Here is a 26,019-nt window from a genome sequence, read left to right as displayed (position 1 = left end):
CTTAGGGGGGATGAACAATAACATCCCCAACATTTGATAATAGCAAACTATTCCACGGTGAAATCCAAGTTGGTTTGCAAAGAACTCCAGTATGATTTCTTCAAAATGGGTGAATGAGGGACCAAGTGGCAAGTGATATACCATGTATATCTATGGTGATCCTTGTTGGTGGCAAAAATCCAGGTAGCACACAGCACACTGGTCATATCTGCAATTGCTTGTGACTATCCAGAGAAAGATCTAGAGGTCTTAGTGGATGGCTTGATGAAAATGTCAATCCCTGTACAGCAGTAATGGAAAAACAGCAAAATTAGTGTTAGGAATGACTGATTAGGAAAGGGATTGGTGGCTAGTATAGAGATCTGTAGTGTGTGGTCGCATTTGGAATATGTCTTGCTGCTCAGATTTCCATTTCTGAAAGGATATCATAAGAGTTGAAAAAGGCCCAAAGTGTTCCGAACCGTTAGAGGGATAAAGGGAAACATAAGAGGATTCTAAAAATGGAGTGGTGTAAATAAAATGGTAGGAAATTTCTTTTTTTCTCCTTCAGATGAGAAATCAAGGTCACCCAGGAAATTGGCAGTAGATTCAGAATACACAAAAGGAAGGACTTTTCATCAAGTGCATAATTAAACTGGATTTTGCTTTTGCAAGATATAGAAGGTGGCTACTAGCTTAATGGTTTAAAGAGAGAGAATTCAAAGAGGATAGGTCTGTTGATAACCAGGAACAATAATAGCTAATAGAACCTGTGTATTTAGAGGCAGCGTGCCTTGAATACCAGTGTGGTGGTGGGGTGTCTGTCTGGCTCCTGTTGGAAGCTGGATCCTGAACTAAGTAGGAATCCCTGATCTAACATAGCAGAGCTGTTTTGTGTTCTTATGAAGCAGGATAAGGAAGTGGAGGGGCTGTGGTTCAGTGGCAGAGCATCTGCTTGGCATGCAGAAGCTCCCAGGTTCAATCCCTGGCGTCTCCAGTGAAAAGGGTCTGTTAGCAAGTGACGTGAAAGACCTCTGCCTGAGACCTTGGAGTGCTGCTGCCCATCTGAGTAGAGTCTTCTTTATGTACTCATAAAGTACATACGAGTAGAGGCTTCTTTATGTACTCAAGAGCAGACATTGGCGTACAAAATAAATGTGTTCTGCAGTAGTTGTGAAGGCTGTGTGCGTGTATTTGCTGCTTATCTTTCAAAATGCATGATCGTGGTAACTGGGAGAATTTGGCCTTCAGTTTAGTGTATATCTAAAGGAAGGTGGTATGCAGTGCGGTGCATGTGAGGTGCTGGGTGTGTATTCACAACTGATGCATTGTACTCTGTGATCTTTGTGACTGTTCAAAATGATGACTCAAACCTTGCCCTTGTGGGAAAAATGGATTCAGATGTGTAGGATCTGCATGGCAATTGCGTTAAAGCTGGGACTGTGGGTACTCTGTGCTAGCCAAGTCATTTGGAGCCAAGGAAAGCTGAATTCCATGACAATATAAATTTATTCAAGTTAAGCAAGCTTGCATGCATTTCCTCGGTTGGCATAGTTAATCCTGCTGCTTCTAGACCTGATGAAAAAAAATCCTGTTGGGCTCTCCCTACACCTTCAGAGATCTTAGTTGGCCTTGTGCCTGTGCATCTGGAAACTGGTTGCACATCTCTTTTTTTAAAAGTTGGATTGACAAGATACTGAATTTTACACCCAGTATCCTTGCAAGGAATCACAGGAATAGTCCTGCATATGTACTACAAGGAGAGGTGGTCATTTGTGATCTCTGACCTTACACTCTTTGGAACATTCCCTGATTCTCAGTTCTGGCTGTCTCAGGGCCAAACCATACAGTACATTTTTAAATGCTGGGTCCAGGTTGAAGCTGCACATGGAGTATTCCCAGCACATGCAGCTCCAAAGTTATGCAGATAACTTCCCGCTTGGGCCGTTTTGTCGCTGGGAAATGTTGGGGGTGGCAGGAGACCCTCCTCTCCCCATGCTGCAGTTCCAAGCTGGGTTGGGTTTCCACAAGCTTTAAAAATGACTTTCCCTGCAGCTGTCTTGTGGCCCCAGGAAAAACAAGTCATCCTGTTTAAAATGTATTATGTATTTTGGCCCTTAGTGTCTTCAGCTTCCAAAGGCACTTGTCTCTTTCCCCTTTTCTCTCCTCCCTCTGTGGTTTCCCCATTCTGTGCTAAGGATTATAAGCTCTTTTGTGGCAGGGACCTGCCTAGTTTTGCCTATGTTATCTCAGTAGGGAACCACTCATGCTGATGGTGCTCTGTAAACAAGCCCAGCTTTATCACTACCTTCACTTCCAGATGTCCTCAGGTGTGTCAAAACTCACAGGCTTGTTCATACCATAGGCTGTATGGGCAGATTGAGTGCCTCTTGGTCTTCTGCATCCACCCGGACAAAGATAGGCTGTTTGATGATGGGCTGTTTGTAAATGGGCAACACAGAGGCCTGGCTCGGATCTCTGATCTCAGGTCTTGTGTGGTTTTGGGTCTCAGCTATCGTCAACATCTGATCCCTTCTGGAGGCCATTTTTTTGAAGATTTTTCTCTCAGGTATTTTTCTGCATAGCTGGGGAGTCTCCCACACATTCAGGGACCCCTCTATCTTGTTTGTTCAGCTTTTGTTATCCATGCTAGGTCCAGTTTACTATTGGCTATACCAACAATACTAAATTCAAGGGAGTGGAATGTAACCAGATGCAGAGCAAAACAGTCCTGGAATTTCATTCCACAGCAGTGCACAGGTCCGAGAGAAATGGCATTGTTACAGGCCTGTGGTGTTTCTCTAGAGTGCAAGAGCAGAGTCCCATGGTGAGAGAGCAAAGATGAAAAATATTAGGTAGGGTCCCTTGGAAGTGGAAGCTTCCTTTCCTGTTTGTCCAAGTAGGAAAATCTTCTGATGCAGCAAACTCAGCTTGATAAAACGGCTTTCTGCTTGGTCTGTGAATGGCACAGGCTAACTAGGATTAAGCAGCACCAGCCAGTAACAAGTAGAATATCATGTCAGTGTTAAAATGGAGTATTTTAATTCCCTTACATGCTGTGTTCCTCTCCCATGTCAGTTCAGTCAGGCCTGCATTTTTCCGTAATGAAGAGTTGTTAATGCCTTGGGAGCTCCTTCATGAATGTTGTCACGTGTTACAGCTTACTTTAGAGTCCCTGTAGGAGAGATCTCAGGGAGCTCAAAAATGAGGAAAAATAGGGCCTTGTCCCATTGATTTTTTTGTTTTGTTTTAAATTTCATTTATTGAAGGCAACTTAGGCAATATGACAATATTTACAAGATATATAAAAGTTACCCTAATGAAACAGTAAATATTGTAGCTGTAATGCAAAACATTGATCAACTTAAAAATATTCCCATTGATTACTAATGGAAGAGATAGAGTGCAGGTTTCCGTTTCTACTTTACTTGTGTGGATGAAGGGTGTGTGTGTGCATCTAGTACATTTTCCTGCCTCTTCTGTCAGTGCCTGTATCTCTCTAGAAAGTGTGTTTTTATTTTTCCCCAGGAAAGCACTTCTGTATAGAACAGATTTAGATAAGCTAGCACATGGATAGTAAAGGTTACCAGTTTCTAATGAAGAGTGTTTAGTCAAGGCCAGTGCTGATGAAAGTCCCATTTATACCAGGTAAGCAACCTGGTGTGTTGGGGATATTTTTTTATCCTCTCAGGGCATGATGTTGTGGGGTGACTTGTGTGTTGATTATGATATTGATTGTGAGCACGGGTCCAGAGAACTGAAGGGCTGGTGGGTGTGTACAAAATCATTGTGGATACCTGGAATCCCATCTGTTCTTTTGGCCCTCCTGCCAGCTTTCCGCACCAAGGGTTCAAGCTTTACATGTCGCAAAACCCTTGGTTTCCTGTGCCACAGTAAGAATTTTCTTCTAAGCTAGCAAGTGTCAAAAGATTTTGGCCAGTGAAACCAGGATGTATTCTGTATTAATTAAACAGATGTGTTTTGGTGTATGGCTCAGTCATAATACCTAGTGTGGCCTTTAGGTTCTGATCATTGGAGGTGGAGTTGCTGGGTTAGCTTCGGCAGGAGCAGCCAAGTCGATGGGAGCTGTAGTTCGTGGGTTTGATACCAGGTAAGGGCATCACATTTTAAACTGTTACTTGCCACGTTCTTTTGATATATATCCTGCCCTTCCTCAGATTGTGTGCATAGGGGTTTCTCCATTTTATCCTCCTGACTACCTTGTGAGGTAGGTTAGGCTGTTAGTGAGGTCTGCAGGTGAAAAAACAACTCTGTGTTGGTTCTCTGCCCTTTGTGAAGCATCTTCCAGAGGAAGTAATGCTACTTTGAATTTCTCTGGATTATGCCCAAGTACTTCAAAAAAAGATTCGAATGCCATTTAGCAATTTGTTCAGTGGTACTTTGTGGAAGGCCAGATAATGAAAATGAAGCTCAAATACTTTGGCCACCAAATGAGAAGGGAGCACTCACTGGAGAAGACCCTGATGCTGGGAAAGATTGAAGGTCAAAGAAGACGGGGACGGCAAAGGATGAGATGGTTGGACAGTGTCATCGATGCAACGAACATGAAACTGAGCAAACTTCAGAGGACAGCGGAAGACAGGAGGGCCTGGCGGGATCTAGTCCATGGGGTCACGAAGAGTCGGACTCGATTGTGCGACTGAACAACAACAACAACAACTTTGCGGTGGGACCAGTTGCCATTCTGCTTGGTTTGTAATTGACTCCATATTGGCTTCTTTTCAGTAGCATCACCCGAAGGAATCCTAACAGTACCTGCCTGAGTAGAGTTGCACCCTTCTAAGCCCACTTAAGTCAACAGCCTTTAGAAGGGTATAATTCTGCTTACGGTAGCACTGCATGGCTGTATTTGTATGACTAACATGCAGCAAGTGTGTCCTGGGGTTGACTGTAATGCAAGCATCCGTGTAAACCTTCGCTGGCCTTGGGACGATGTGAAACTGGAATTTAAAGCTGAAGCACATCTGTGGTTTCCCCAGGGTGACTTTTATAGCTTTTGCATGCAGTCCTGGCTGCCCGAAAATTCCCCGGCATGCTACCTACTTTGGTAGTAGCCTTACTGAATGAGTGCAAGGAATGCCTCCGTTTGCACATGATTAATTTGTCACTGGAGGCATCTGGAACACTCTGCTGGAGACTTTAACTTTTTGCAGAGCTTATTTTTAGAGGACGATGTGGTTTTAATATTCTGAGCCCATACTACAACATATTTCCTGTCTCCTTTTATTTTTGTTTATTTGTTAAAACATTATATCCGACCTTTCCTCTTGGTTCAAGGCGGCTTGCAATAATAGGTAAAACACCCCCAGCTAGAACCAAAAATAAAATAGCAAGCCCCAAATCCCTCCCCCTTTCCCTCCTTAAAAGGTGCCTGCCATTCAAACCCCTTCAAAAGCCCTGGTAAACAGGCAGGCCTTGAAGCACCTCCTGAAGATCTCCAAGGAGGGTGGCCCTTCTTCACTTCTTCAGGGAGCCCCTTCCAGAAAGCTGGAGCCATGATGGAAGAAGGCCTGGGCTGTAATCAGTGCCAGATGGGAAGCCTGAGTGGTAGGATAGCCAATAGATGGCCCTGAGTGGTGGGACAGCCAATAGATGTCTGCCCAGAGACCGTAGTTATCCTGTCATGACTTTGCTTTTTGCTGTTTTCCTCTTATTGGTTCCTTACACTATATTCTACGTTATAGAGCTGCCGCGCTGGAGCAATTCAAATCACTTGGTGCCGAACCTTTGGAGGTGGACATGTCAGAATCTGGCGAAGGACAGGGAGGTTATGCTAAAGAGATGTCCAAAGAGTTCATTGAGGCTGAAATGAAACTCTTTGCCAAACAGTGTCAGGACGTCGATATTATTATCACAACAGCACTCATACCTGGTAAGTCTCTGGAGGAACTGATTTGCTTTTTCCTCAAATGAAATAGAATGTGTTGACTTGGCCAGATTAGCAGAGAATTTTGAACTAAATTGCTTAAAAAAAATGGGGCCAGGCGTCTCTTGGCAAGACTTCTGCAACTGTGGGCTTGAACTAACACGGATTGGGATCACTAGAGAATCTTCCGATTTTATAGGGGTAGGTACATTTTTTTGGGGGGGGGCTGCGGTGGCTCAAGTGGTTAAGACGCTGAACTGCAGGCTGTGGAAGGTCGGTAGTTCAGCAGTTCGAGACCCGGGTGCCGCATGATGGAGTAAGCTCCCATCTCTGGCCCCAGCTCCTGCCAACCTAGCAGTTCGAAAGCAAGAAATTGCAAGTAGATAAATAGGTACCACTTCGGTGGGAAGGTAACAGCGTTCCGTGCGCCTCGGCGTCTAGTCAGGCCGGCCACATGACTACAGAAACATCTTCGGACAGCGCTGGCTCTTCGGCTTGGAAATGGAGATGAGCACCGCATCCCTAGAGTCAGATTCGACTGGCTTTCGAGCAAGGGAAACCTTTACCTTTTTTACATTTTAAAAAAATATGTAATTTCTTTGTATGTAATTTTAAAACACTTTTAAAATGAATTTGCATTTCTTAGGGAGCTGCTGCTGGCTTAAGTGTATGTGAATTTGCGTGCTGTCCCTGGGGCCTCACACTTTTTTGATGTGTTTGCCATGGCTGTATCCTTTGCGCAGAATACATTCATTTACCCTGTAAAGGACCTGATCAGAAGCCAGAAGCCAGTTAGAGGGACTGTTTTCTCATCTGCAGTTTGGGTGACTCGATTAGTGTCCCAAGTGTCCCAGGTTCAGTCCCCGGCATCTCCTGTTAAAAAATAGTAGGTGACATGAAAGGCCTCAACCTGAGACTCGAGATCCATTGCCAAACAGACTAGACAAGGCTGGCCTTGAAGACAGTTATTTATAATTAGAACAATTATGAACCATCTTTCTTTCTAACAAAGGTCAAGGTGGCTTACAGTATAAATAAAATACATAAAACACAGTACATAAAGATACATACAATTCAGGACTTATTTACTCAAATGCAGGTCTAAAGTAAAATACACGTATGGCTTGGTTGTCTGTATTAATTTGTATAGAAAAAGACAAAATATCTCTTTAGTTGGAGGAAAGTATGACCACCAAGGTGTTACTACTTCTTTGTGGTACTGTAATAATTTTCTTCTTTTCCAGGTAAGAAAGCTCCTGTCCTGTTTAGGAAAGATATGATTGAGTTGATGAAGGAAGGATCAGTTGTTGTAGATCTAGCTGCTGAAGCAGGGGGAAATATTGAAACTACCAAGCCAGGAGAGCTCTACATTCACAAGGTATGGGCCTTCTGAATGGCTACATCTAGTTATATTGGCACTTGTAGGGTGGATAGCATATAAATATAATTGTGGACCTTATCTGTCTGTATTTCATCTTATTCTTGCATAATGTGTCTCTGTTTCTGCAAACAGCTTTGGATGCCAGGCATGGGGCTACTTTGTATCTTTGCACACGCCCCCTATGTCCGGTAAGAATCATGACTGAGCAAGAATTCCAATCAATGCCTCCCTGATCTAGGGACCAAGAGTGTGGCTGAATTATTTAAGCCTCCTTGGCTTGATATGTTCTACTTCTATCCAAGTATAAAGTATTAATGGAAATTATAGGAGTGTGTGTGTGTGTCTGTAAAGTGCCATCATGTCTCAGCCGAGTTATGATGACCTAGGGTTGCCAAATGGGCCCGGGGGGCGGGGCTTCGGAGCCCCGATTTCTGCCCCGGTGGAATCGGGGCCTGGGGGGAACCCCGCCACCGAAGCTGCACCACCGGAGGTGACGCAGCCACGTTGCTGACGTTGGGGGCGTGGCTGAGCTCGTCGGGGGGAAAACCATATGGTTTTCCCCCCGACGAGCTCGGCCACGCCTCCAACGTCAGCAACGTTGCACGTCACTTTTGGCAACGTGCTGCCGGCGCGTGCGCTTCGCCGAGACCTCCTGGACGCCGGCAAGGCTCCCCCGCTCCAAGGGGTGAGTTGATTTGGCAACCCTATGATGACCCTGTAGGGTTTTCAAGGCAAGAGACGTTTAGAGGCGATTCCCCATGGCCTGCCTCTGCATAGTGACCCTGAACATTCTTAGTGGTCTCCCATCTAGGTATTAACTGGGGCCGACCCTGCTTAGCTTCCAAGATCTGATGAGATCGGGCTAGCCTGGGCCACCCAGGTCATGGCAATAAGATGTTTGTATCACTTTGTTTTAAATCGGCAGGATTATGTTGTAAAAATATCAAGTGCCTTCATCAAAGTATTGTAAGCCCTGGGAGTGTCTGTTTTATACGACAGTGGGAAATTTAGTTTTACACGCCTCTTTAAAAGTTTTTGAGTTAGGTGTTTTCAAGAGGGCTGGGTTGTGTAATTACCCTTGTAGGCAGTGTTCCCTCTAAGCTGAGTTAGTGTGAGTTAGCTCACAGTTTTTTAGCCTCCGGCTCACACATTTTTGTCTTAGCTCAGGAGGGATGGCTCCGAAGCAAACTAATTTATGCAGTAGCCAAATCGCTCGCTCACAACTTTAATGCCCGTAGCTCACAAAGTAGAATTTTTGCTCACACCACAGCTTAGAGGGAACATTGCATAGGTCTTAGATTTCTAAAGTGGAAGTATAATAAAAAGCTTCAGAGGTTATACACAAATTATTAAAAAAATGGCAATCGGAATTCCTTTTGCTACATCAGTGCTTATTAAAATGGTTCAGTTCCACTGTAGCGTTCCTCCCTCTCACTGCAGTCCAAAAGCCCCTCCCCCCACCAAATGCTGCTCCTAGGGGACAGGTGACCCAAGGAGCACTGTTTCAGGAGACCATTTTGAACTACAGTGAGAGAAAGGTAAAGAAAGTCAATGCTATGTATGTAGAAATGCTGCTTGCCATGGAAACTGCCGGTTGGATCCAAACCTTTGCTCAAGTGTTAACAGGGATGGGCACTGGAGTTTGGTGGCAGCAGCACAGATACAACAGGCGCGATCAGTGGGCTCTGGAGGCAGTGCATCCGCAGCCTGGGTTCAACTTGAGCACCAGCACGAGCGGGCTACATGGTGTGCGCGCATGCCTTGTCTCATACCTCCATTGCCAGTTTGATGCCCTAAACAGATGATGTTGCTTTCCAGTAATGTGCTTTTTTCTGTTTTCAGAGATCAAATCTCTGCTTCCTTACTGATAAATCTCTAACTTTGGTTTTCTGCAGGGAATTACCCACATAGGTTATACGGACCTGCCTAGCAGAATGGCTACCCAGGCCAGCTCGCTGTATTCCAACAACATCACCAAGCTGCTGAAGGCCATCAGTCCAGACAAAGAGAAGTTCTACTTCGACCTGAAAGATGAATTTGATTATGGTACTTTGGACCATGTTGTTAGAGGCACAGTGGTAATGAAGGTGAGTGAGCATATGGGGAGGGGGGGAGCTGCCTTCATATAAAATCTGACTTGCACTGGAGAGCTTCACAGACTTCAAGCCTAAATCACCTTTCTGCTTGTGTCCCACTTCATACATTACAGAGGCTGGCTTGTACTGCTGACTGCATTCCTCTAGCGCTTGGCACTTTTCAGCTCATTGAAAGATGCTGGTTTTGCATGAGTGGAAGGGTGCCCAATGCTGGTGGAATCAGAGCACTCCCTCTGCATGTCTGCAGTTGGAAATGAGGCTCAGGGTCCAAGCCGTGGTATTTTGAAGTACATTTGCAAGGTTGTTAGCCTTATTTTTGTTGTTACGTGCTGATCTGATTATGGCTGCGATGTGTCCTTTAATCTGGAGTCGTCGCATCAGTCTTGTCCTGTTGACTTTAGAAGAACCAAGCCAGTTTAGTTGAAGGGCATACAAAATAGTAGGGACAGTGTGGCATTACTCCAGTGTTTCTTAGCACTAAGCTAAGAGAAAACCTTTGCTTCTTCCCCTGTGTATACCGCGATCCTGGAATCAGTATTTCTCCCTTGTCCAGGTCCTTCCTTTTTTTATAGGATTTGGGAGGAAAGAATATCACATCTGTTAACCATACCTTTGATAGTCATGCAAGGCATAGCCAGTTGAGGGGGGAAAATAATTGTCACTTTATTATGCAAAGAGAATTGCCATGAATATTCCTTTCATTGGTCCTTGTCACAACAGCTTTGCGAACAGCTCCCCCTAGTGTAAAACCCTAGCTAGCAATTTGGGAATCCAGCTGAGTGTCATTTTACATTGCTGGCAGGTTACTGTTGTGCGATCTCTTGCAAGTGGGATTATAGTGGTGATTCCATGTTTATATACCTCTGTCTCTGTTCTGGTACTGTAATTATCCAGTTACGCACAGCACTCAGACTCTTGTCATATCTGCTCTGGGCTAAGTCCTACTGGACGTGGTAGGAAGGGCTGCTGCTTTCCAGGCACTGATGGTGCAGAAATTATCCTTAACATATTCTGATCTCTCTCCGCATCCCCCACAAGGTGTTCTTTCTCCCTTCCTCCTGGCAGCAAGGCAAGCAGACTGAATTAATGGTTTCTGATCACTTCCTCTGCTCCATCCCCCTTGAGAGGCATGCAAACACGTACTCCTTGCCTACATCTGCCTTGACATAAAGTTCAAGATCAAAACTATCATTTCCACTTCGGGTTTATCCCTTTTCCCTTAAAAATAAATCTGACAGTGGCAATATTCCAAACCGAAACAGAAGGGGGAAACAAGTGTCTTCAACGAAAACAAAATTTTGAGAGTTTGTTATTCCCCTCCTTGGGGTTTGCTGGGACATTTTTAATAGCACATTTCCTGGACGATATTCCTGGGAGGGTCCTGATTTGGCCCACAAGCCATCTGTGGCTGATCCCTGATGTAAGCAATCTTGGGTAACCCCATAACTGCTTCTTTGCAGGATGGAAAGGTGATTTTCCCAGCACCACCTCCAAAGAAGATTCCTGAGGCAGCGCCTGTGAAGCGAAAGACAGTGGCAGAGCTGGAAGCGGAAAAAGCCGCGACCATTACACCTTTCCGGAAAACCTTGACTTCTGCATCCGCATACACAGCAGGTGAGAAGCCAGGTGCAAAGTTCCAGGCCTTCTATAGACCCTGTGCCCCAAACACTCCCGGTCTTTCATGATGGCAAGCCAATCAAGCAGAAAAGTCCTTTTGGTATGGGAATATTTTTGACTGGACAAGACCTCAGACTGGATTACGCAGCAAAATAGACAGGTTACCTCCAGTGTTCCCTCTAAGCTGAGTTAGTATGAGCTAGCTCACAGTTTTTTAGCCTCCAGCTTACATATTTTTGTCTTAGCTCAGGAAGGATGGCTCCAGAGCAAACTAATTTATGCAGCAGCCAAAGCACCTGCTCACAACTTTAATTCCAGCAGCTCACAAAGTAAAATTTTTGCTCACAAGACTCCACAGCTTAGAGGGAACATTGGTTACCTCTACTAGTATTATGGCCAAATGGTCATTATGGCTAGATGCTTTTGCTGACCCAGAAGGAACTTTGCAGAAAGCACCTTTAATTGGTTCACACACTTTATATCTTTACCATTAAGTAGTTGAAGGATCTTTAAAACTGGCTTGAACACCATTTATTTATATTTTTTATTATTTGGATGACAAGCTCAAAATTAGCAGATAGCTTGTAATGGCAATCCTTGATTCACCACAAATTTAATGATAATTTTGTAGTTGTTTTCATTCGTGCTTTGCTAAGTACCACATTGTATTTTATTTCAATCTTCAGTAAAAAGATTACGTTTTTAAAAAAGCAGAAAAATCCTGTTCTAGAATATATTACGCAAACTATAAAGGCCAGGGGAGTTTTCTAATTGCATCTCATTTGTTTTAATACATATATACATGCATATGGGCCTTTGCTTTACATACAGTGTAGGGTGTTTATGTTATGTGGCATAGAGTCAATGTGGCATAATGGTTAGAGTAACCAAATAGAATGGAAGAGAGGAGAATGATGTAAGTAAAACAAATGATTTTTTTCCTGTTTTGAATAGCTTGCATTTGAGTACAGAGATTGCAGAGAAGGGAGACTTGAATGAAAGTTATCAGGATTTAAACTCTTCAGGGCATGTTTGGGAGAGCACGTGATGCAGCAGCCTAGCTGAAGCTGAACAGGCCCGGGGTCTGGTTGGTGCTTGGATGGGGAGGCCTCCTGGGGAATCCACCTTGAAATGCCACGGTGGGAGAAAGGTAGGATATGTAGGAAGTTAAATCGTGGGTCTCTCTGTCTCAGTCTGTAGTCATGTATTCTCCAAGGCTTTAACGGCGGTGTTGCCTTGCAGGTCTCGGCAGTGTGCTTGGGTTGGGCATTGCTGCTCCCAATTCTGCTTTCACTCAGATGGTGACCACATTTGGCTTGGCTGGGATCGTTGGGTACCACACTGTGTGGGGTGTGACCCCTGCACTCCACTCTCCCCTCATGTCTGTGACCAATGCCATCTCAGGTAAGGCGGCAGCTGCTTGTGTTTTCAGACATCGATGTTTTCTGCCTGAAGTTGTCATTCTGGGTTAATTCACACATTACGGTGTTTTCAGCAGATGTACCTAAGTGTTAAAAACCTAATACCGGAATGAGACACACTGTTTGGAAACGGGCGTAGCGTATGCTCTTCAGCAGAGAGCCAGGGCAGGCTTACAGCTCCCTCTCGAGTGGTAAAGCTGGGTTTGCTTCCACAGAGCTGGTGGAATGGCCTGAAGTGCGAGCTTATAACTATGATTACTAAAATGGCATTGTGAGTTGTTCCTGAGGAGCCAAGAGGCCAAGGTATCCACCGCTTGTTTAGACAGCCATTCATAGAATCATAGAGTTGGGAGGGGCCATACAGGCCACCTGGTCCAACCTCTTGCTCAATGCAGGATCAGCCTAGAGCATCCCTGACGTGTTTGTCCAGCTGCTGCTTGAAGACTGCCAGTGAGGGGGGAGCTCACCACCTCCCGAGGCAGTCAACTCTCAGACTCTAAAAATGAGTAATGTTTGCTTACATTCTGTAAATTGCTTTGGGAGAGGTTTTTTTAATGGAAAAAGTAACTTGTATATATAAAAATGGGTAGCACAGTTAATATTTGTGGCCTTATCTAGTGACAGTTATGGTGAGCTGTGTGTCAGTCCTTGAATCGGGTTTGCATGCCGCAGCCAGCAACAGTATGCCCTCTTACTTCAGTGCTGTCATCTTTTTCTTTTCAATAAACAGGGTTGACTGCTGTTGGTGGACTGGCACTGATGGGGGGAAAATACCTCCCTGAAAACACACCTCAAAGCCTTGCTGCTCTTGCTGCTTTCGTGTCTTCCATCAACATTGCAGGTACTGCCTGGCTTTCTTCTTGAGCTTCTCTTCATCGAGAGGAACCAAAGAATGGGTGTGGCAATCTGTAATGGCAAATCCAAATTTTAGAAAGTGTGCACGTGAGACAGATGCCTTCCTCCAGAAGAGTAATGTGTAGTGTGGCCAGCTCCCCCCCCCCCCACCCCCACTTGGGTAATGATTGCAGGACTCAATACGCATTGAGATCGCACTGTGGGTTGCCATTATAGTGGGAAATCTTTTGCTGGAGTTGGGAGGGTTTGTCAGCCAGTTTGGTGTAGTGGCTAAGTGCGCGGACTCTAATCTGGGAGAACCGGGTTTGATTCCCCACTCCTCCACTTGCACCTGCTAGATGTGACCTTGGGTCAGTCACAAGCTCTGGCACAGCTGTCCTTGAAAAAGAGCAGTTTGTGTCAGAGTTCTCTCAGCCCCACCCACCTCACAGGGTGTCTGTTGTGGGGAGGGGAAGGGAAAGGAGTTTGTAAGCCGCTCTGAGACTCCGAGTGAAGGGCGGGGTATAAATCCAATCTCTTCTTCTCTTCTGCTGTAGCCCTGGCTTGCCCTCATAGCATTACCCAGGCTAGTGTCTGAGCTATAAAGTACAGCAGGAGTCCCCAACCGTTTTTGGAGCCTGCAGGAACATTTGAAATGTTGAGGGGTGGTGGTGGTGTTGAACGTTGCCTGAAAAATGTCTCCTGCAGGAGGCAAATCCAAACAGATTACCTCTCCCTCACACCTTTCTGGAAAGACAGGTAGCCTGAAGGGGGGAACGGAGCCACACAGTGACTAAGGAAAGCCCAGGTGCTTACCAGTCTCCTGGATCCTCCAGTGGAAAACCGTTTCACTTGAATTAAGGCAGCCAATAACAAGCCCCTCCCACTTTCTGAAATGTTCAATGGGCACCAGTACTGGTAGGCATCGTGGCAACAACTGGCACCACATTGGGGAACCCAGAAATGCCTCAAGGTCCTTTTGGGACCTCTGCCACACCTTTTCAGTCTATACTGTCGGCGTGACATGACATGTGCCTAATGCCCCCTCGTATTCAGTCTTTTTCTAGGTCTCCCCCCCCCCCCCGACATCCATAGTTGCTCAGCGGCATGAGGGCACTCAAGAAGGGAGTCTCTTTACTTGCCTTCACTGTAAGCCACCTGTTCTCTGTAGAATATGCTCCAGTGATATCGGTAATGCCACCAGCTGGGTTTCAAGCTACACTAATTTTGTTTTTCTCCCCTGTTGGACAGGTGGCTTCCTGGTCACACAGAGAATGCTGGATATGTTCAAACGCCCCACTGACCCTCCAGAGTACAATTATTTATATCTGTTGCCTGCTGGTGCATTTGTAGGAGGATACGGCGTAGCTCTCCAAAGCGGGTATAATGTTGAACAGGTAAAAAAAAAAGATCCCTCAAGTTTCTGTCATCCTGTTTCCCTACCATGTGTAAAAGTGTAAAAGTTGAGGCAGCGGACATCTAAATACTTTGGCCTCCCCTGTCGATACTGTCTGGGTGAACTGCCCTTTCTAGAGATGGCCATGGCATCTGCTGAGTGGGTGCCCATGGATACTGGAAATTGAAATTTTCTACCATTTGTTACTGGGTTTTTTTGCAAATTTTAACTTTATATGAATTTGTAGTTGTATTTGGATTTATTACTGTGTTTGTATTTTAACTGTTGTGACCCACCCTGAGTCCACTTGTGGGGAGGGCAGGATATAAATCCAGTGATGATGATGATGATACACAGAATCTTTAAGCAAGGAGCCCAAAGAATAGCCATACCTGGGACCCAACTTGAGCCCCAGGTGGTAGCATGTGACCCACAAAGCATGTGACAGGAAGTCCTTGTCCCTAAACTTGCTTATTCTAAAATGGAATCTTCTGCACCACTGAATGACGTTGATTTGCCATTCTGCTTGCTTCTCTGTGTGTATTGAAAGAGAAAGGGTGCAGGGTACACTTCCCCTTTGTGTAGCCATAGCTCTTCCAAACAAAAATGGAAGCTTGGAAGGTACTTGTGACCCAGCAGAGGGGTTTGTTAGAACCATCTGAGTATCCTAACCTGTCAGCTGAAGATCACTTGCGTATATTAGGTTGTTCAGCGTTGGATTATCTAGGACTGGTAACATTGTGTTGCAGGTATGTTGCTTATGCTGCAAAATCAACTGTTCTTAAATCTTGGTCATTAATTCAGAGCAGGTGTCCAAAATTTTTGGTTTGGTACCAGATATTTATTTTTGGTCTTCACTGACTCCTCCTCGTAGCCCCCCACTTCCAAATCCTTTGATATGGCACAGAAAATTCAAGGGAAGAGGGGGAAAAAGCTCTGTCTGGACTTCAGATATAGGCAGAAGAAACAAATATGACTTGGACAGCTTCTGTTTTCGCCAAAACCTGGAGCAACATAAAGAAACTGACCGCTTTCCTTCAGCACATTCTTTGCATGTGCCAGAAGACTTTGAGAAAGTTGATGCTCATGACTGTCACCATGAAAGACATCTCCCATCTCAGTAGTTTTGAGTTTGCAGAGAATTTGAGGGAAAGGAAGACAATCTAGGCCAGGGGGAGAGTGGTCACCATTGGAACTCGATTTTCTAATACATTTTTATCTCACCCTTCCTCCAAGTTGGTGGAAGCAGCTGACATGGTTTCCTTATCCTTGTCTACCTCTGAGATAAGGTTAGCTGCCATGGCAGAACAGGGATTTGAATGCTGGTCTTGCAGATCCTAGTTCAACACTTTAAACACTGCTACATTTGATCTTTAGAGCTCTGGTGGAGAAGGCCACAAAAGATAATTCAATAATAACAGCATTTAAAATGTGGTGGCAGAATTTGCTGTGGTTATACCGTCACCTACAATCTTAAACCCATTTGGGGAGTTTTGATCTTGATTAAAAAGGAGTTCTGGTGAACTTTTAATTTGAGTATTTGTGCTGACACACTGCTTACTCAACGGCAGTGAGGACGGAATGTGGGGTGGCTGGTATTCATCCACAACCAGTGGCAAGGACAAGAGCACACTTAAACCTGGCTCTTAACCTTGTTAACCATGGCTAGCATTTGTGCCTGCAGTGACTCCGGATGAAATGCCATCTACCAGATCATACCATTGCTCCATTACATTAGCTTTGATTGTACTGTCCTGAACTGTGAAGGCAATACCATTTTGTAATTAAAAATGTACAGTGATGGTGGTCACATTTTTGTTTGTGTTACTCTTCACATAGAAGGATGGATGTAGAGTCTGTTTTTTAAAAATCTGCCAGACAAATAGCTATTATTTGGCATTGTGCTTAAAGCGTTGGACCTGGATTCAAATTGTACTTGGCCATGGAGCTCACTGGGGGTTCATGAGCCCAGCTCAGCTCAAGGTACCTCAAAATATTGCTGACAGGCTAAAATGGAGGGTGGGGGGGGGAAACATGTACATTGGCCTGATACAGGGAGGGCAGGATAGAAATAAACGGTATGCTGCAGTAGTAGAAAAGAGGTCTTCTGCTGCTACAGACAGACTAACGCAGCTGCCCATCTTGATCTTGTAGTGTTTGCTTGGGCTGCACATGGTGTATAGAGGCTGTTCAGATTTCTTGCACCTCTTTAAGAAGTCCTAGCGGCATAGGTGTTGCTTCATGTTCAGCTGGTGGTGCTGAATGACTTGCCTGTCATTTTCTAAAAAAACCAAATTCTTACGTTATGAACTGCCTCAACTTTGAAGGACCAGAAGCCAAGCTGAGCAGAGCTCTCATCCCCAGATCTGCCAAAATAGTCTAAATTCTGCAAAAGCCTGTGCAGTTGCAATAAAAATCTTTCTTATCTGATGTAATTCATCGAATGCATGAAGCTACCTTGTACCTAGTTGGTGGTCCATTGAGAAAGTAGTATTACCTACGGTGACTGGCAGCAGGGTCTCAGGCAAAGGACTTTCATATTGCCCACTGCCTTATTGCAACTGAGCGTGCCAGGAATTGGCCCTGGGTCCTTCTGCAGGCAAAGCAGATGCTCTGCCACTGAGCCACAGTCCCTTCCCTATGACTCTGTACAAAATGTGCTTCTTGGCATAAAATGTGGGATTTTGTGTACGTAGTGCTGTTTGCAATATATATAAACATATATCTTTTCTCTTTCACCTTTTCAACCAGATGGTGTACCTGGGTTCAGGCTTGTGTTGCGTCGGTGCCCTGGCTGGGCTGTCCACTCAAAGAACAGCTCGTCTTGGCAATGCTTTGGGCATGATGGGCGTGGCTGGAGGCTTGGCTGCTACCCTGGGAGGCCTGAAGCCATCTCCTGAATTGCTGGCTCAGATGTCAGGTGCGATGGCCGTCGGTGGCACCATAGGTGAGTGTGGAGTGTGTAAAATGTTAACGTAGCCTGGTGTAAAAGAAACTTGGGGACCAATTTGGTTCCTTCCGTTGATAAGCTTTTACCAATTCTTTAAAGTACACTGACTCTGCATTGACTTTGAACCCCACTGGGTTTACTACTCATGTGGTTAAACTCAACATTTCGGTCTTGCCCATTGTTAGCCATTTCCCATGTGCAGAAGGTGCTAAAATATCCAGTTTGTGCTCTGTCTCACCGAGGTTGAGTGCATTGTGGAGGTTCAGAATCTCATGGCTATGATGTAGCGATGGTTTAGCTTCCCACCTTGTCTTGGATGTCTCTCAGGAAGCCTTTATACCTTTATTTTCATTATTTATTTATTATCAAATTTCAAACCTGCCCTCCCAGCCAAGGCCAGCTTAGGGCAGTTTACAAAAGGAGTAAAAACAACAATGGGTAATTTAAATAATCTTAAAACCATATAAAACAGTTTCAACATTAAAAGGTGCTAGCAAATGATGATACTAATAAGTTATTAGACAGTTAACAAATTAAATTAAAATTAGGATGGCGGTCGACCTTCAGTATACCATCCTAGTGGTTGACCCACATCTAACAAGACGGAGGTCCTGTGCCTGACTCAGAGTGGGCCGGGGTTTGGGATCCCACTCCAGACGTTCGATGGGGCACCATTGGTGCCAGTGCCAGAGGTTAGGAGTCTGGGAGTGCTCCTGGATGCCACCTTACCTATGGAGGCCCAGGTAGCAGCCACTGCCAAATCAGCCTTTTACCGTCTTCGGCTGATCAGGCAGTTGGTTCCCTTCCTCAAACGCAATGACTTGGCAACAGTGATCCATGCGATGGACTACTGTAATGCTCTCTACATGGGGCTTCCATTGTCTCTAATCTGGAAGCTGCAGCTGAAAACGCTGCGGCCAGGCTGTTGATGGGGCTCTCTAGGCGGGAGCACATACAGCCTGTGCTGGAGGCATTGCACTGGCTGCCGATAGCATACCAGATTTGTTTCAAGGTGCTGGTTCTTACCTTTAAAGCCCCACATGGTCAGGGACCTACATTCCTTAGGGACCGCCTCTCCCCATATGTTCCCCAGAGAGCACTGCGGTCGGGGGCCCAGAATCAGCTGGCCCTCCCGGGCCCCAAGGACGCTAGGCTGTCAACAACCAGGGCCAGGGCCTTTTCGGTGGCAGCCCCAGCCTGGTGGAATGAGCTCCCGTAGGAGATCAGGGCCCTGCAAGACCTTTTGCAGTTCTGCAGGGCCTGTAAAATGGAGCTCTTCCACCAGGCTTTTGGGAGCCACCACCACCACCAATGAAGAACATCAGTTGGTTAAAAGGGAGAGGGCCCTGGATCCTGTAAACTGCCATCAACAGCCTTAAAGAACAGCAAACCCTGCAGGGACATCCAGCTAACACTGAGAGCTGACTGCGAGCGGAGAACGTTTTACACTGGCTGCTACTGCTGTATGATTATTAAGAACCACTAGCACTTTATTATGATTTTACATTGTTTTAACCACAACTATGTTTTAATGTAATTATCTGATTTTATGTGAGCCGCCCTGAGCCAGCTTCGGCCGGGAGGGTGGGGTAAAAAATCTGAGAAATAAATAAATAAATGACATTGTGCGGTTGGCATGGGCTGTTTTGATTATTTCCCTCGGGGCGGCTCCTAATTGAAAGCCTGGCGAAAGAGCTCCGTCTTGCAGGCCCTGCAGAACTACATAAGGTCCCGCAGGGCCCTGATCTCCTCCAGGAGCTCATTCCACCAGAGAGGAGCCGCCACCGAGAAAGCCCTGGCCCTTTGGTCTCCCGTGTGCATTCATTCAAAATTTGACGGTTTATTCTCATCTTCATCCACTTTGCCCTCAATGCACATGACTCGGTCCTGTTTCCCCACTTCATCTTCCAGTCAGAAGCCTGGTCTTTTTTCCCCCTCACGTGCTGTTGTTCCTGTGATCCTAACTGCCCTTGTCAACGAAATCAGCTAGAAGCAGAAGAGATCTGAGGAAATGGAAGCGAAATGGGTGAAAAGTACTTCCACTTCTCTCCTGATCTGTTTCAGAGTTCCCTGGGCAGGTATCATTTGCTAGACCAAATCAGATTATAGTAAGCAGTTTGCTTATGTGGCATTGTGCCTGTAACGTTCGTATTTTTCCCTTCCCCCTAGTCATTAACAGTCTAATGTGAAGACCAACCTTGTGCTGTTCAGGATCTAGGTATACCTAAACAATGGTCACATCTCTCTTCAGAGGAAGAAAGGAATGTCACACCTACACTAAACTGCATATAATATTTTTTTCTGTTTTGTCTTCACAGGTCTGACAATCGCTAAACGTATCCAGATTTCAGACTTACCTCAGTTAGTGGCTGCTTTTCATAGCTTGGTGGGCCTGGCTGCAGTCCTCACCTGCGTAGCGGAGTACATGATTGAGTATCCTCACTTTGCTACCAACGAAGCAGCAGACCTCACCAAGATCATTGCTTATCTTGGCACGTATATTGGAGGTGTAACCTTCAGTGGTTCTCTTGTTGCTTATGGAAAGTTACAGGGTAATATATATTTTCTTACCTTGGGGTAGCAGTGGAGGGTTAACGCTTGCTCTTGATCATCTCTGCCAGCCTTTTCCTCTTTGTATATGTATGCATGCACCTATAAAACGTTTGTTTCCTTTTCTCTGGCTCTCACTGAGGTGCTAAACTTGTGTCTGGGCTGTAGTATTGCAGAATTGGATGAACACATGCCTCAATATATGTATATGCACATTCTTCTGGATCAACAAAACTAGTGAGTTGGGAAGCAGGCTAAGCTGGAATTCCTCTCTCTGGCTTCTAGTTTTCTAAGCAAAGGTATCTTTTGTGGGAAGAGTTTATTCATGAAACCATTCAGCTTTGGTGTAGCCCTGACACAGGTTAACCACTTCAGTGGACACTAAGCTAAGGACATATGAAGCTATTTGATAGGCTAGACCATTTTGCTTGGCATTGACAAATGTAGTGGTTAAAAGTGGTGGACTCTAATCTGGAGAACTGGGTTTGATTCCCCACCTCTGCATATGAAGCCAGCTGGGTGACCTTGGGTCAGTCACAGCTCTCTCAGATCTCTCTCAGCCCCCCCCCCCACCTCATACGGTGTCTGTTGTGGGCAGAGGAAGGGAAGGCAGTTGCAAGTCCGAGACTCCTTCGGTAGTGAAGAGTGGGGTATAAAACCTCCTTCCCCTCCCCCCATTGACAGCAGCTTTTCAGGGTCTTAGACAGGTATCTTTCTCAGCACCTGCTACCTGAGATCTTTTCAACAGGGATTTTAATTTTATTAAGATATTTTTATACCTGGGATCAAACTTGGGACTTTTTGCATGAGACTGAGCCCTAGCCTTTCACTGAAGGGCTTCTTGGTACAGTGTTTATGTTTGAGTCAAACAAAAAACTCTCATTCAAATCAGCTGTAGGGCTATGATAGCATTTGCTGAATTCAGATCCTAATGCAAAATGATTAAACTGAGAGTATCATACTTTGGTCACATTATGGCAAGACTAGACTTACTGGAAAAGACAATAACGCTAGGAAAAGTTGAAGGCAGCAGGGAAAGAGGAAGATGCAATACGAGATGGATGGACTCAGTCAAGGAAGCCACCAGGGCCCTCAGTTGCAAAATCTGAGCAAGGTTGCTAATGACAGGATGTTTTGGTGGTCATTAATTCATAGGGTTGCCATAAATTGGAAGCAATTTGATGGCAGTTAACATACATACACATAAGGAAAAATACCGTCTGTGTAACCCCAGCTTTCATTTTAACAAGAGTAGATTTGTGGGCCCTGTGTTGCGAGGGGAAACGTCCTCTTTCTAAATCTTCAGGCAGTTAAGAGCTGATGAAGTAATGCCTTGGTGGGAAGGAGGTACTTTGGTTCAGCCCTAGGGAAACATCTCTGAGGTAACCCAGGGAAACCACATTGCACTAACCAAGATATTGCCTGTGTTCCCTATTAACGCGTCCCATAAAGAACAAAGTGCTGGTTGGAGTTCATGCTCTCCCTCTAAGCTGCGGAGTCTTGTGAGGAAAAATTCTACTTTGTGAGATACTGGCATTAAAGCTGTGAGCGAGTGATTTGGCTGCTGCATAAATTAGTCTGCTCTGGAGCCATCCTTCCTGAGCTAAGACAAAAATGTGTGAGCCGGAGGCTAAAAAACAGTGAGCTAGCTCACATTAACTCAGCTTAGAGGGAACACTGGGGCACAGCAGTCAGGTTAGAGCTGAATCAGTAAGGTGAGCAAGGGACAAGACTGAGATGGAGAAGAGGTCTAATTCCCCCCCCCCCCCGGCTTAATTTATCTTTAGTGGGCTGTTTGTAGAACTTGAACAGTATGTCTTTTACATTTGCAGGTATCCTGAATTCCGCCCCACTCCTCTTGCCGGGTCGACATTTAATGAATGCTGGTTTGCTAGCAGCAAGTGTAGGCGGAATAGTTCCGTACATGATCGATCCAAGTTACACGACAGGGCTGACTTGTTTAGGGTCCGTGTCGGCTCTGTCTGCTGTCATGGTAAGTACGTGTGTGTGCTACAATAGCAAAAAATGGTTAATTGTAATTCTGGGTGCAGATAGTGACATATGGATGTTCAGCATGCTGGATACCCAAATCAAGACAAAATCATCCTGTCCTTCTGTTTTCGTATGGACAATTCTAGGGTACATAGGAGCGTAAAAATAGCATTGCTGGATCAGACCAGTGGTCCATCTAGCCAATCATTCTGGTTCACACAGTGGCCAACCAGTTCCTCTGGAGGGCCAACAACAGGGCAGAGAGGCTGAGGCGTTCCACTAATGTTGCCTCCTGGCACTGGTGTTCAGAGGCTTAGTGCCTCTTAGTATGGAGGTTCCCATTAGTCGTGGCTAGTAGTCACTGATAGCCACTCGATTGATCTATCCAGGCACCTGTTAAAGTTGTCTGTGCCTGTGGCCATCGCTATGTCCTCTGGCAGCAAATTCCACATTTTATTCACTTGTCATGTAAAGAAGCATTTTCTTTTGTCTGTTGTGAATCAACTGCCCAACAATTTCATTGGGTGCTTTCAAGTTCTAGTCTTTTGGGAGAGGGAGAAAAGGTTCTCTCTGTCCACTGTCTCTACTCTGTGCATGATTTTTATAAACCTCTATTATGTTCCCCCTTCATCCTCTCTTTTCTAAACTGGAAAGTCCTAGGCTGGCCTTCTCTGCTGCAGCACACTGGGTTGATGTTTCCATTGAGCTCTTCACGACAACCCCAAAGTCTCTTTCCTTCTCAGTCTCAGCCAGTTCAGAGCCCATTAGCCTACCCTTGAAGTTGGGATGTTTTGTCCCAGTGTGCATCACCTTACGCTTGCCTGCATTGGATTTCATTTGCCACATTGTTGTCCACGGGTGGGGTTATGTGCCCTGTAGTTTTTTGGTTCCTCTTTGGACCTTTTTAAAGAAATTGGTGTAATATCTGCTACTCTCCAGTCCTCTGTGCTGTGGCTGATTTTAGTGACAAGTTACATGTATTGGTTAACAGGTCAAGAGTTTCACATTTGAGTTCTTTAAGAACTCTCGAGTGTATGCCATCAGGACCTGGGAACTTACTGGTTTTTAATTTCCCCAGTACGTCTACGTACTTCACCTCTGGTCACCTCAGTTTGACTCAGTTCTTCGGACTTCCTTCCTGAAAATAGTGGCTGTGGTCTGGGTGAACCCCCCACACTTTCCAAAGTAAATACAGATGCAAAGAATTTATTTAGCTTCTCTGCCATCTTTTCATCTTTTTTCAGCAGTCCTTTTATTCCTTGGTTAACCGAAGGCCCCACTGCTTCTCTGCCTGGTTCCCTGCTCTGGATATATTTAGAGAAATGCTTATTGTTCATCTTGACTCTTTTAGGAATCATATTTTCAAATTCTCTTGCGGTTCTTTTGCCAGGCCTTCATTGGGGTAGAATTTCCACTTTTGAAAAGAAGTCATTTTGTTTTTCATGGCTTCCTTGGCTTGAGTTGTTAACCATGCAGGCATTCTTGTAAACATGGCAGTACATTTCCTTACCTGGCGAATGCATTCTATCTGAGCTTCAATTAGAAGGAGAAGAGAAGAGATTTATACCCCGCCCTTCACTACCTGAAGGATTCTCAGAGCGGCATACAGTCTCCTTTCCCTTCCCCTCTGCACAACAGACACCCTGTGAGCAATGCTCCCTCTAAGCTATGCAGTCTTGTGAGCAAAAATTGTACTTTGTGAGCTACTGGCATTAAAGTTGTGAGCAAGCGATTTGGCTACTGCATAAATTAGTTTGCTCTGGTGCCATCTTTCCTGAACTAAGACAAAAATGTGTGAGCCAGAGGCTAAAAAACTGTGAACTAGCTCACACTAACTCAGCTTAGATGGAACACTGTGAGATAGGTGGGGCTGAGAGAGCTCTTTTGAGAACTGCTAATGAGAGAACAGCTCTGAGAGAACTTGTAACTGACCCAAGGTCACACCAGCAGCTGCATGTGGAGGAGTGGAAAATCAAACTCAGTTCTCCCAGATTAAACTCTGTAATCCAAACATCTTCTAGGACAGGGGTCCTATTCCAAGCATCAATGGTGCCAACATGCATGTACTTCCAGAGAATAAAAAGTACAAAGGAAGTAGGGTGGTTGCTTTTTATTAGGTCAATTTTTGGATTGTAAAGGGTGTATAAAGTTTCTAATCTGTGTTTGAAGTGAAGATTTCCTTCAAAGTACTTGAAGAAAGATCAGAAACAGTAATGGTACAATCCCACTTGTTAGTTTACAGTGTGTACAGTTGTAAAGCTAGGTGTGCAGTTTTGTAGCTAGTTGTGGCCCACCCTTAGCAGAAGCAATTTTTTAAAATATGTGCAAAGGTTACAGAATATAGATTTGCCTGGATGCAGAATTTGGTTTCCAAATGTAATATTCTTAAAAAAGAAAATGCAAAGGCCCTGTTGCTCATGTGAAAAAGAAACATGCCTAGCAAAGAGCTCAAACTTTCAGTGTCCCTCTCCTTTCCACTCTTTAGGGTGTAACTCTGACAGCAGCCATAGGAGGGGCAGACATGCCGGTTGTCATTACTGTCCTGAACAGCTATTCTGGATGGGCACTGTGTGCCGAGGGATTCCTACATGCTGACCATTGTGGGCGCTCTGATTGGCTCCTCTGGTGCCATCCTCTCCTACATCATGTGTGTGGTAAGACCATCCAAATGTGCCCTTCCCCATCTTTTGCATGATTGATTTTTCTGTTCATTCATGTGTGGTAAAAGGGTTGTGTGCGTTTGCTTTTGTTTTGTCTTTTAAAAAGCCCATTCCTTTCATTCCACCAAATTTCTGCTCATGAGCTTTAAGTTTTAAAGTGGAGTTGTGTGTTTTGGTTGCGAACACTTTGGCCGAAAGGTAGGATACACATAGTTTTTAGAAAACCTTTTATTGAAGTCATGCCTTCTGTTCCTTCCCCACTTGAGCTGCAGTTTTTAGTAACAGCCTGCCTGTTCTTTTGGCACCTTTCCACTCCATTGCCTTCCTCTGATGGATGTCATGCAAAATACAATGAAATAGAGTTGTGTGAGCGTCTGCCAGTAAAATGGAAGAAGAGGGGAAACGAAAATGATCTTCTTCGTGGTCTCTGTGCTTCACACCAATGGGTTTAGTGCGCCTGCGCTGACCCGACCGGTGCTGTAGCAAGCTATGTTTCAAAGGATTTTCGCGCGAGTCCCACTGAGCATGCGCAGGAACCCCAGCGCGCATGCTCAGAGGGGACGGGCGCGGAGATCCCGCCAGTTCTCTCTCTACCGCCGCGTTGAAAGGACCTTCTTGCCTTTCCTCCTGACGGGATAGCTGTTACTGCCTTCAGGCCTTTACCTTATTTCTTGTTTCTTAGGATCATCCTCTATTTTATTTTCTCTACTTCAGTTTATTTAAAAAAAAAAAAGAAAGAAAGAAAAACGAGAACTTTTGTTTTTCTGAGGGGAATCTCCTCAGGCCTTCGGGCCTTCCCCCCCCCCCTTCCCTCTTCACTTTTCCCCGGCATTCGTCTCTTCCCACCATATGGAAAAGAAAAAGAAGAGGAGTCAGAAGTGGGGCTTTTTCAACCGCTGTAAGAAGTGTGGAAGTAAATTGGCCCCTCCAGATGGCCATGAACTTTGTTTGTTCTGCTTAGGCGAGTCACACAGAGCGGATACTTGTAAGCATTGTGCTAAATTTTCTAATCAGACGAAAAAGAACCGTGCCGCACGGTTAAAGGTCGCTTTGTTGGAATCTGCTCTTCACCCGCCGTCTGCTATGGCGGACCAACCTTCTACCTCACGTGCAGCCGTCGATACCGGAGCATCGATACCGACAAGATCGACATCGAAGGTCGCTTCAAAACAGTCATCTAAAGGCAAGTCTGGAAAGGAACATGCCACTAAAAAGGACAAGCAGTCCAAGTCTTCTAAGGAGGGTAAGACCGGGCC

The 26,019-nt window shown here is 45.2% G+C and overlaps 1 protein-coding gene across 1 annotated transcript in view; it reads left to right on the top strand.

Annotated features, from left to right (window-relative positions):
• NNT (nicotinamide nucleotide transhydrogenase) overlaps nucleotides 1-26,019 on the top strand; it is a 97,023-nt gene that overhangs the window by 44,450 nt on the left and 26,554 nt on the right. Inside the window, 13 exon segments of the mRNA XM_015424482.1 lie at nucleotides 4,002-4,090; nucleotides 5,685-5,872; nucleotides 7,111-7,244; nucleotides 9,143-9,334; nucleotides 10,804-10,957; nucleotides 12,203-12,364; nucleotides 13,112-13,222; nucleotides 14,467-14,612; nucleotides 17,363-17,558; nucleotides 19,880-20,113; nucleotides 21,944-22,104; nucleotides 24,589-24,689; nucleotides 24,691-24,757. Of these exon segments, the coding sequence (XP_015279968.1) occupies nucleotides 4,002-4,090; nucleotides 5,685-5,872; nucleotides 7,111-7,244; nucleotides 9,143-9,334; nucleotides 10,804-10,957; nucleotides 12,203-12,364; nucleotides 13,112-13,222; nucleotides 14,467-14,612; nucleotides 17,363-17,558; nucleotides 19,880-20,113; nucleotides 21,944-22,104; nucleotides 24,589-24,689; nucleotides 24,691-24,757 (1,935 nt within the window).

The sequence above is a fragment of the Gekko japonicus genome, unplaced genomic scaffold, assembly GCF_001447785.1.
Source record: "Gekko japonicus isolate JY-2015 unplaced genomic scaffold, Gekko_japonicus_V1.1 scaffold82, whole genome shotgun sequence".
Taxonomy (NCBI): domain Eukaryota; kingdom Metazoa; phylum Chordata; class Lepidosauria; order Squamata; family Gekkonidae; genus Gekko; species Gekko japonicus.
The sequence above is the reverse complement of the archived record's forward strand: the minus strand, read 5'-3'. Positions and strand labels throughout refer to the sequence as shown.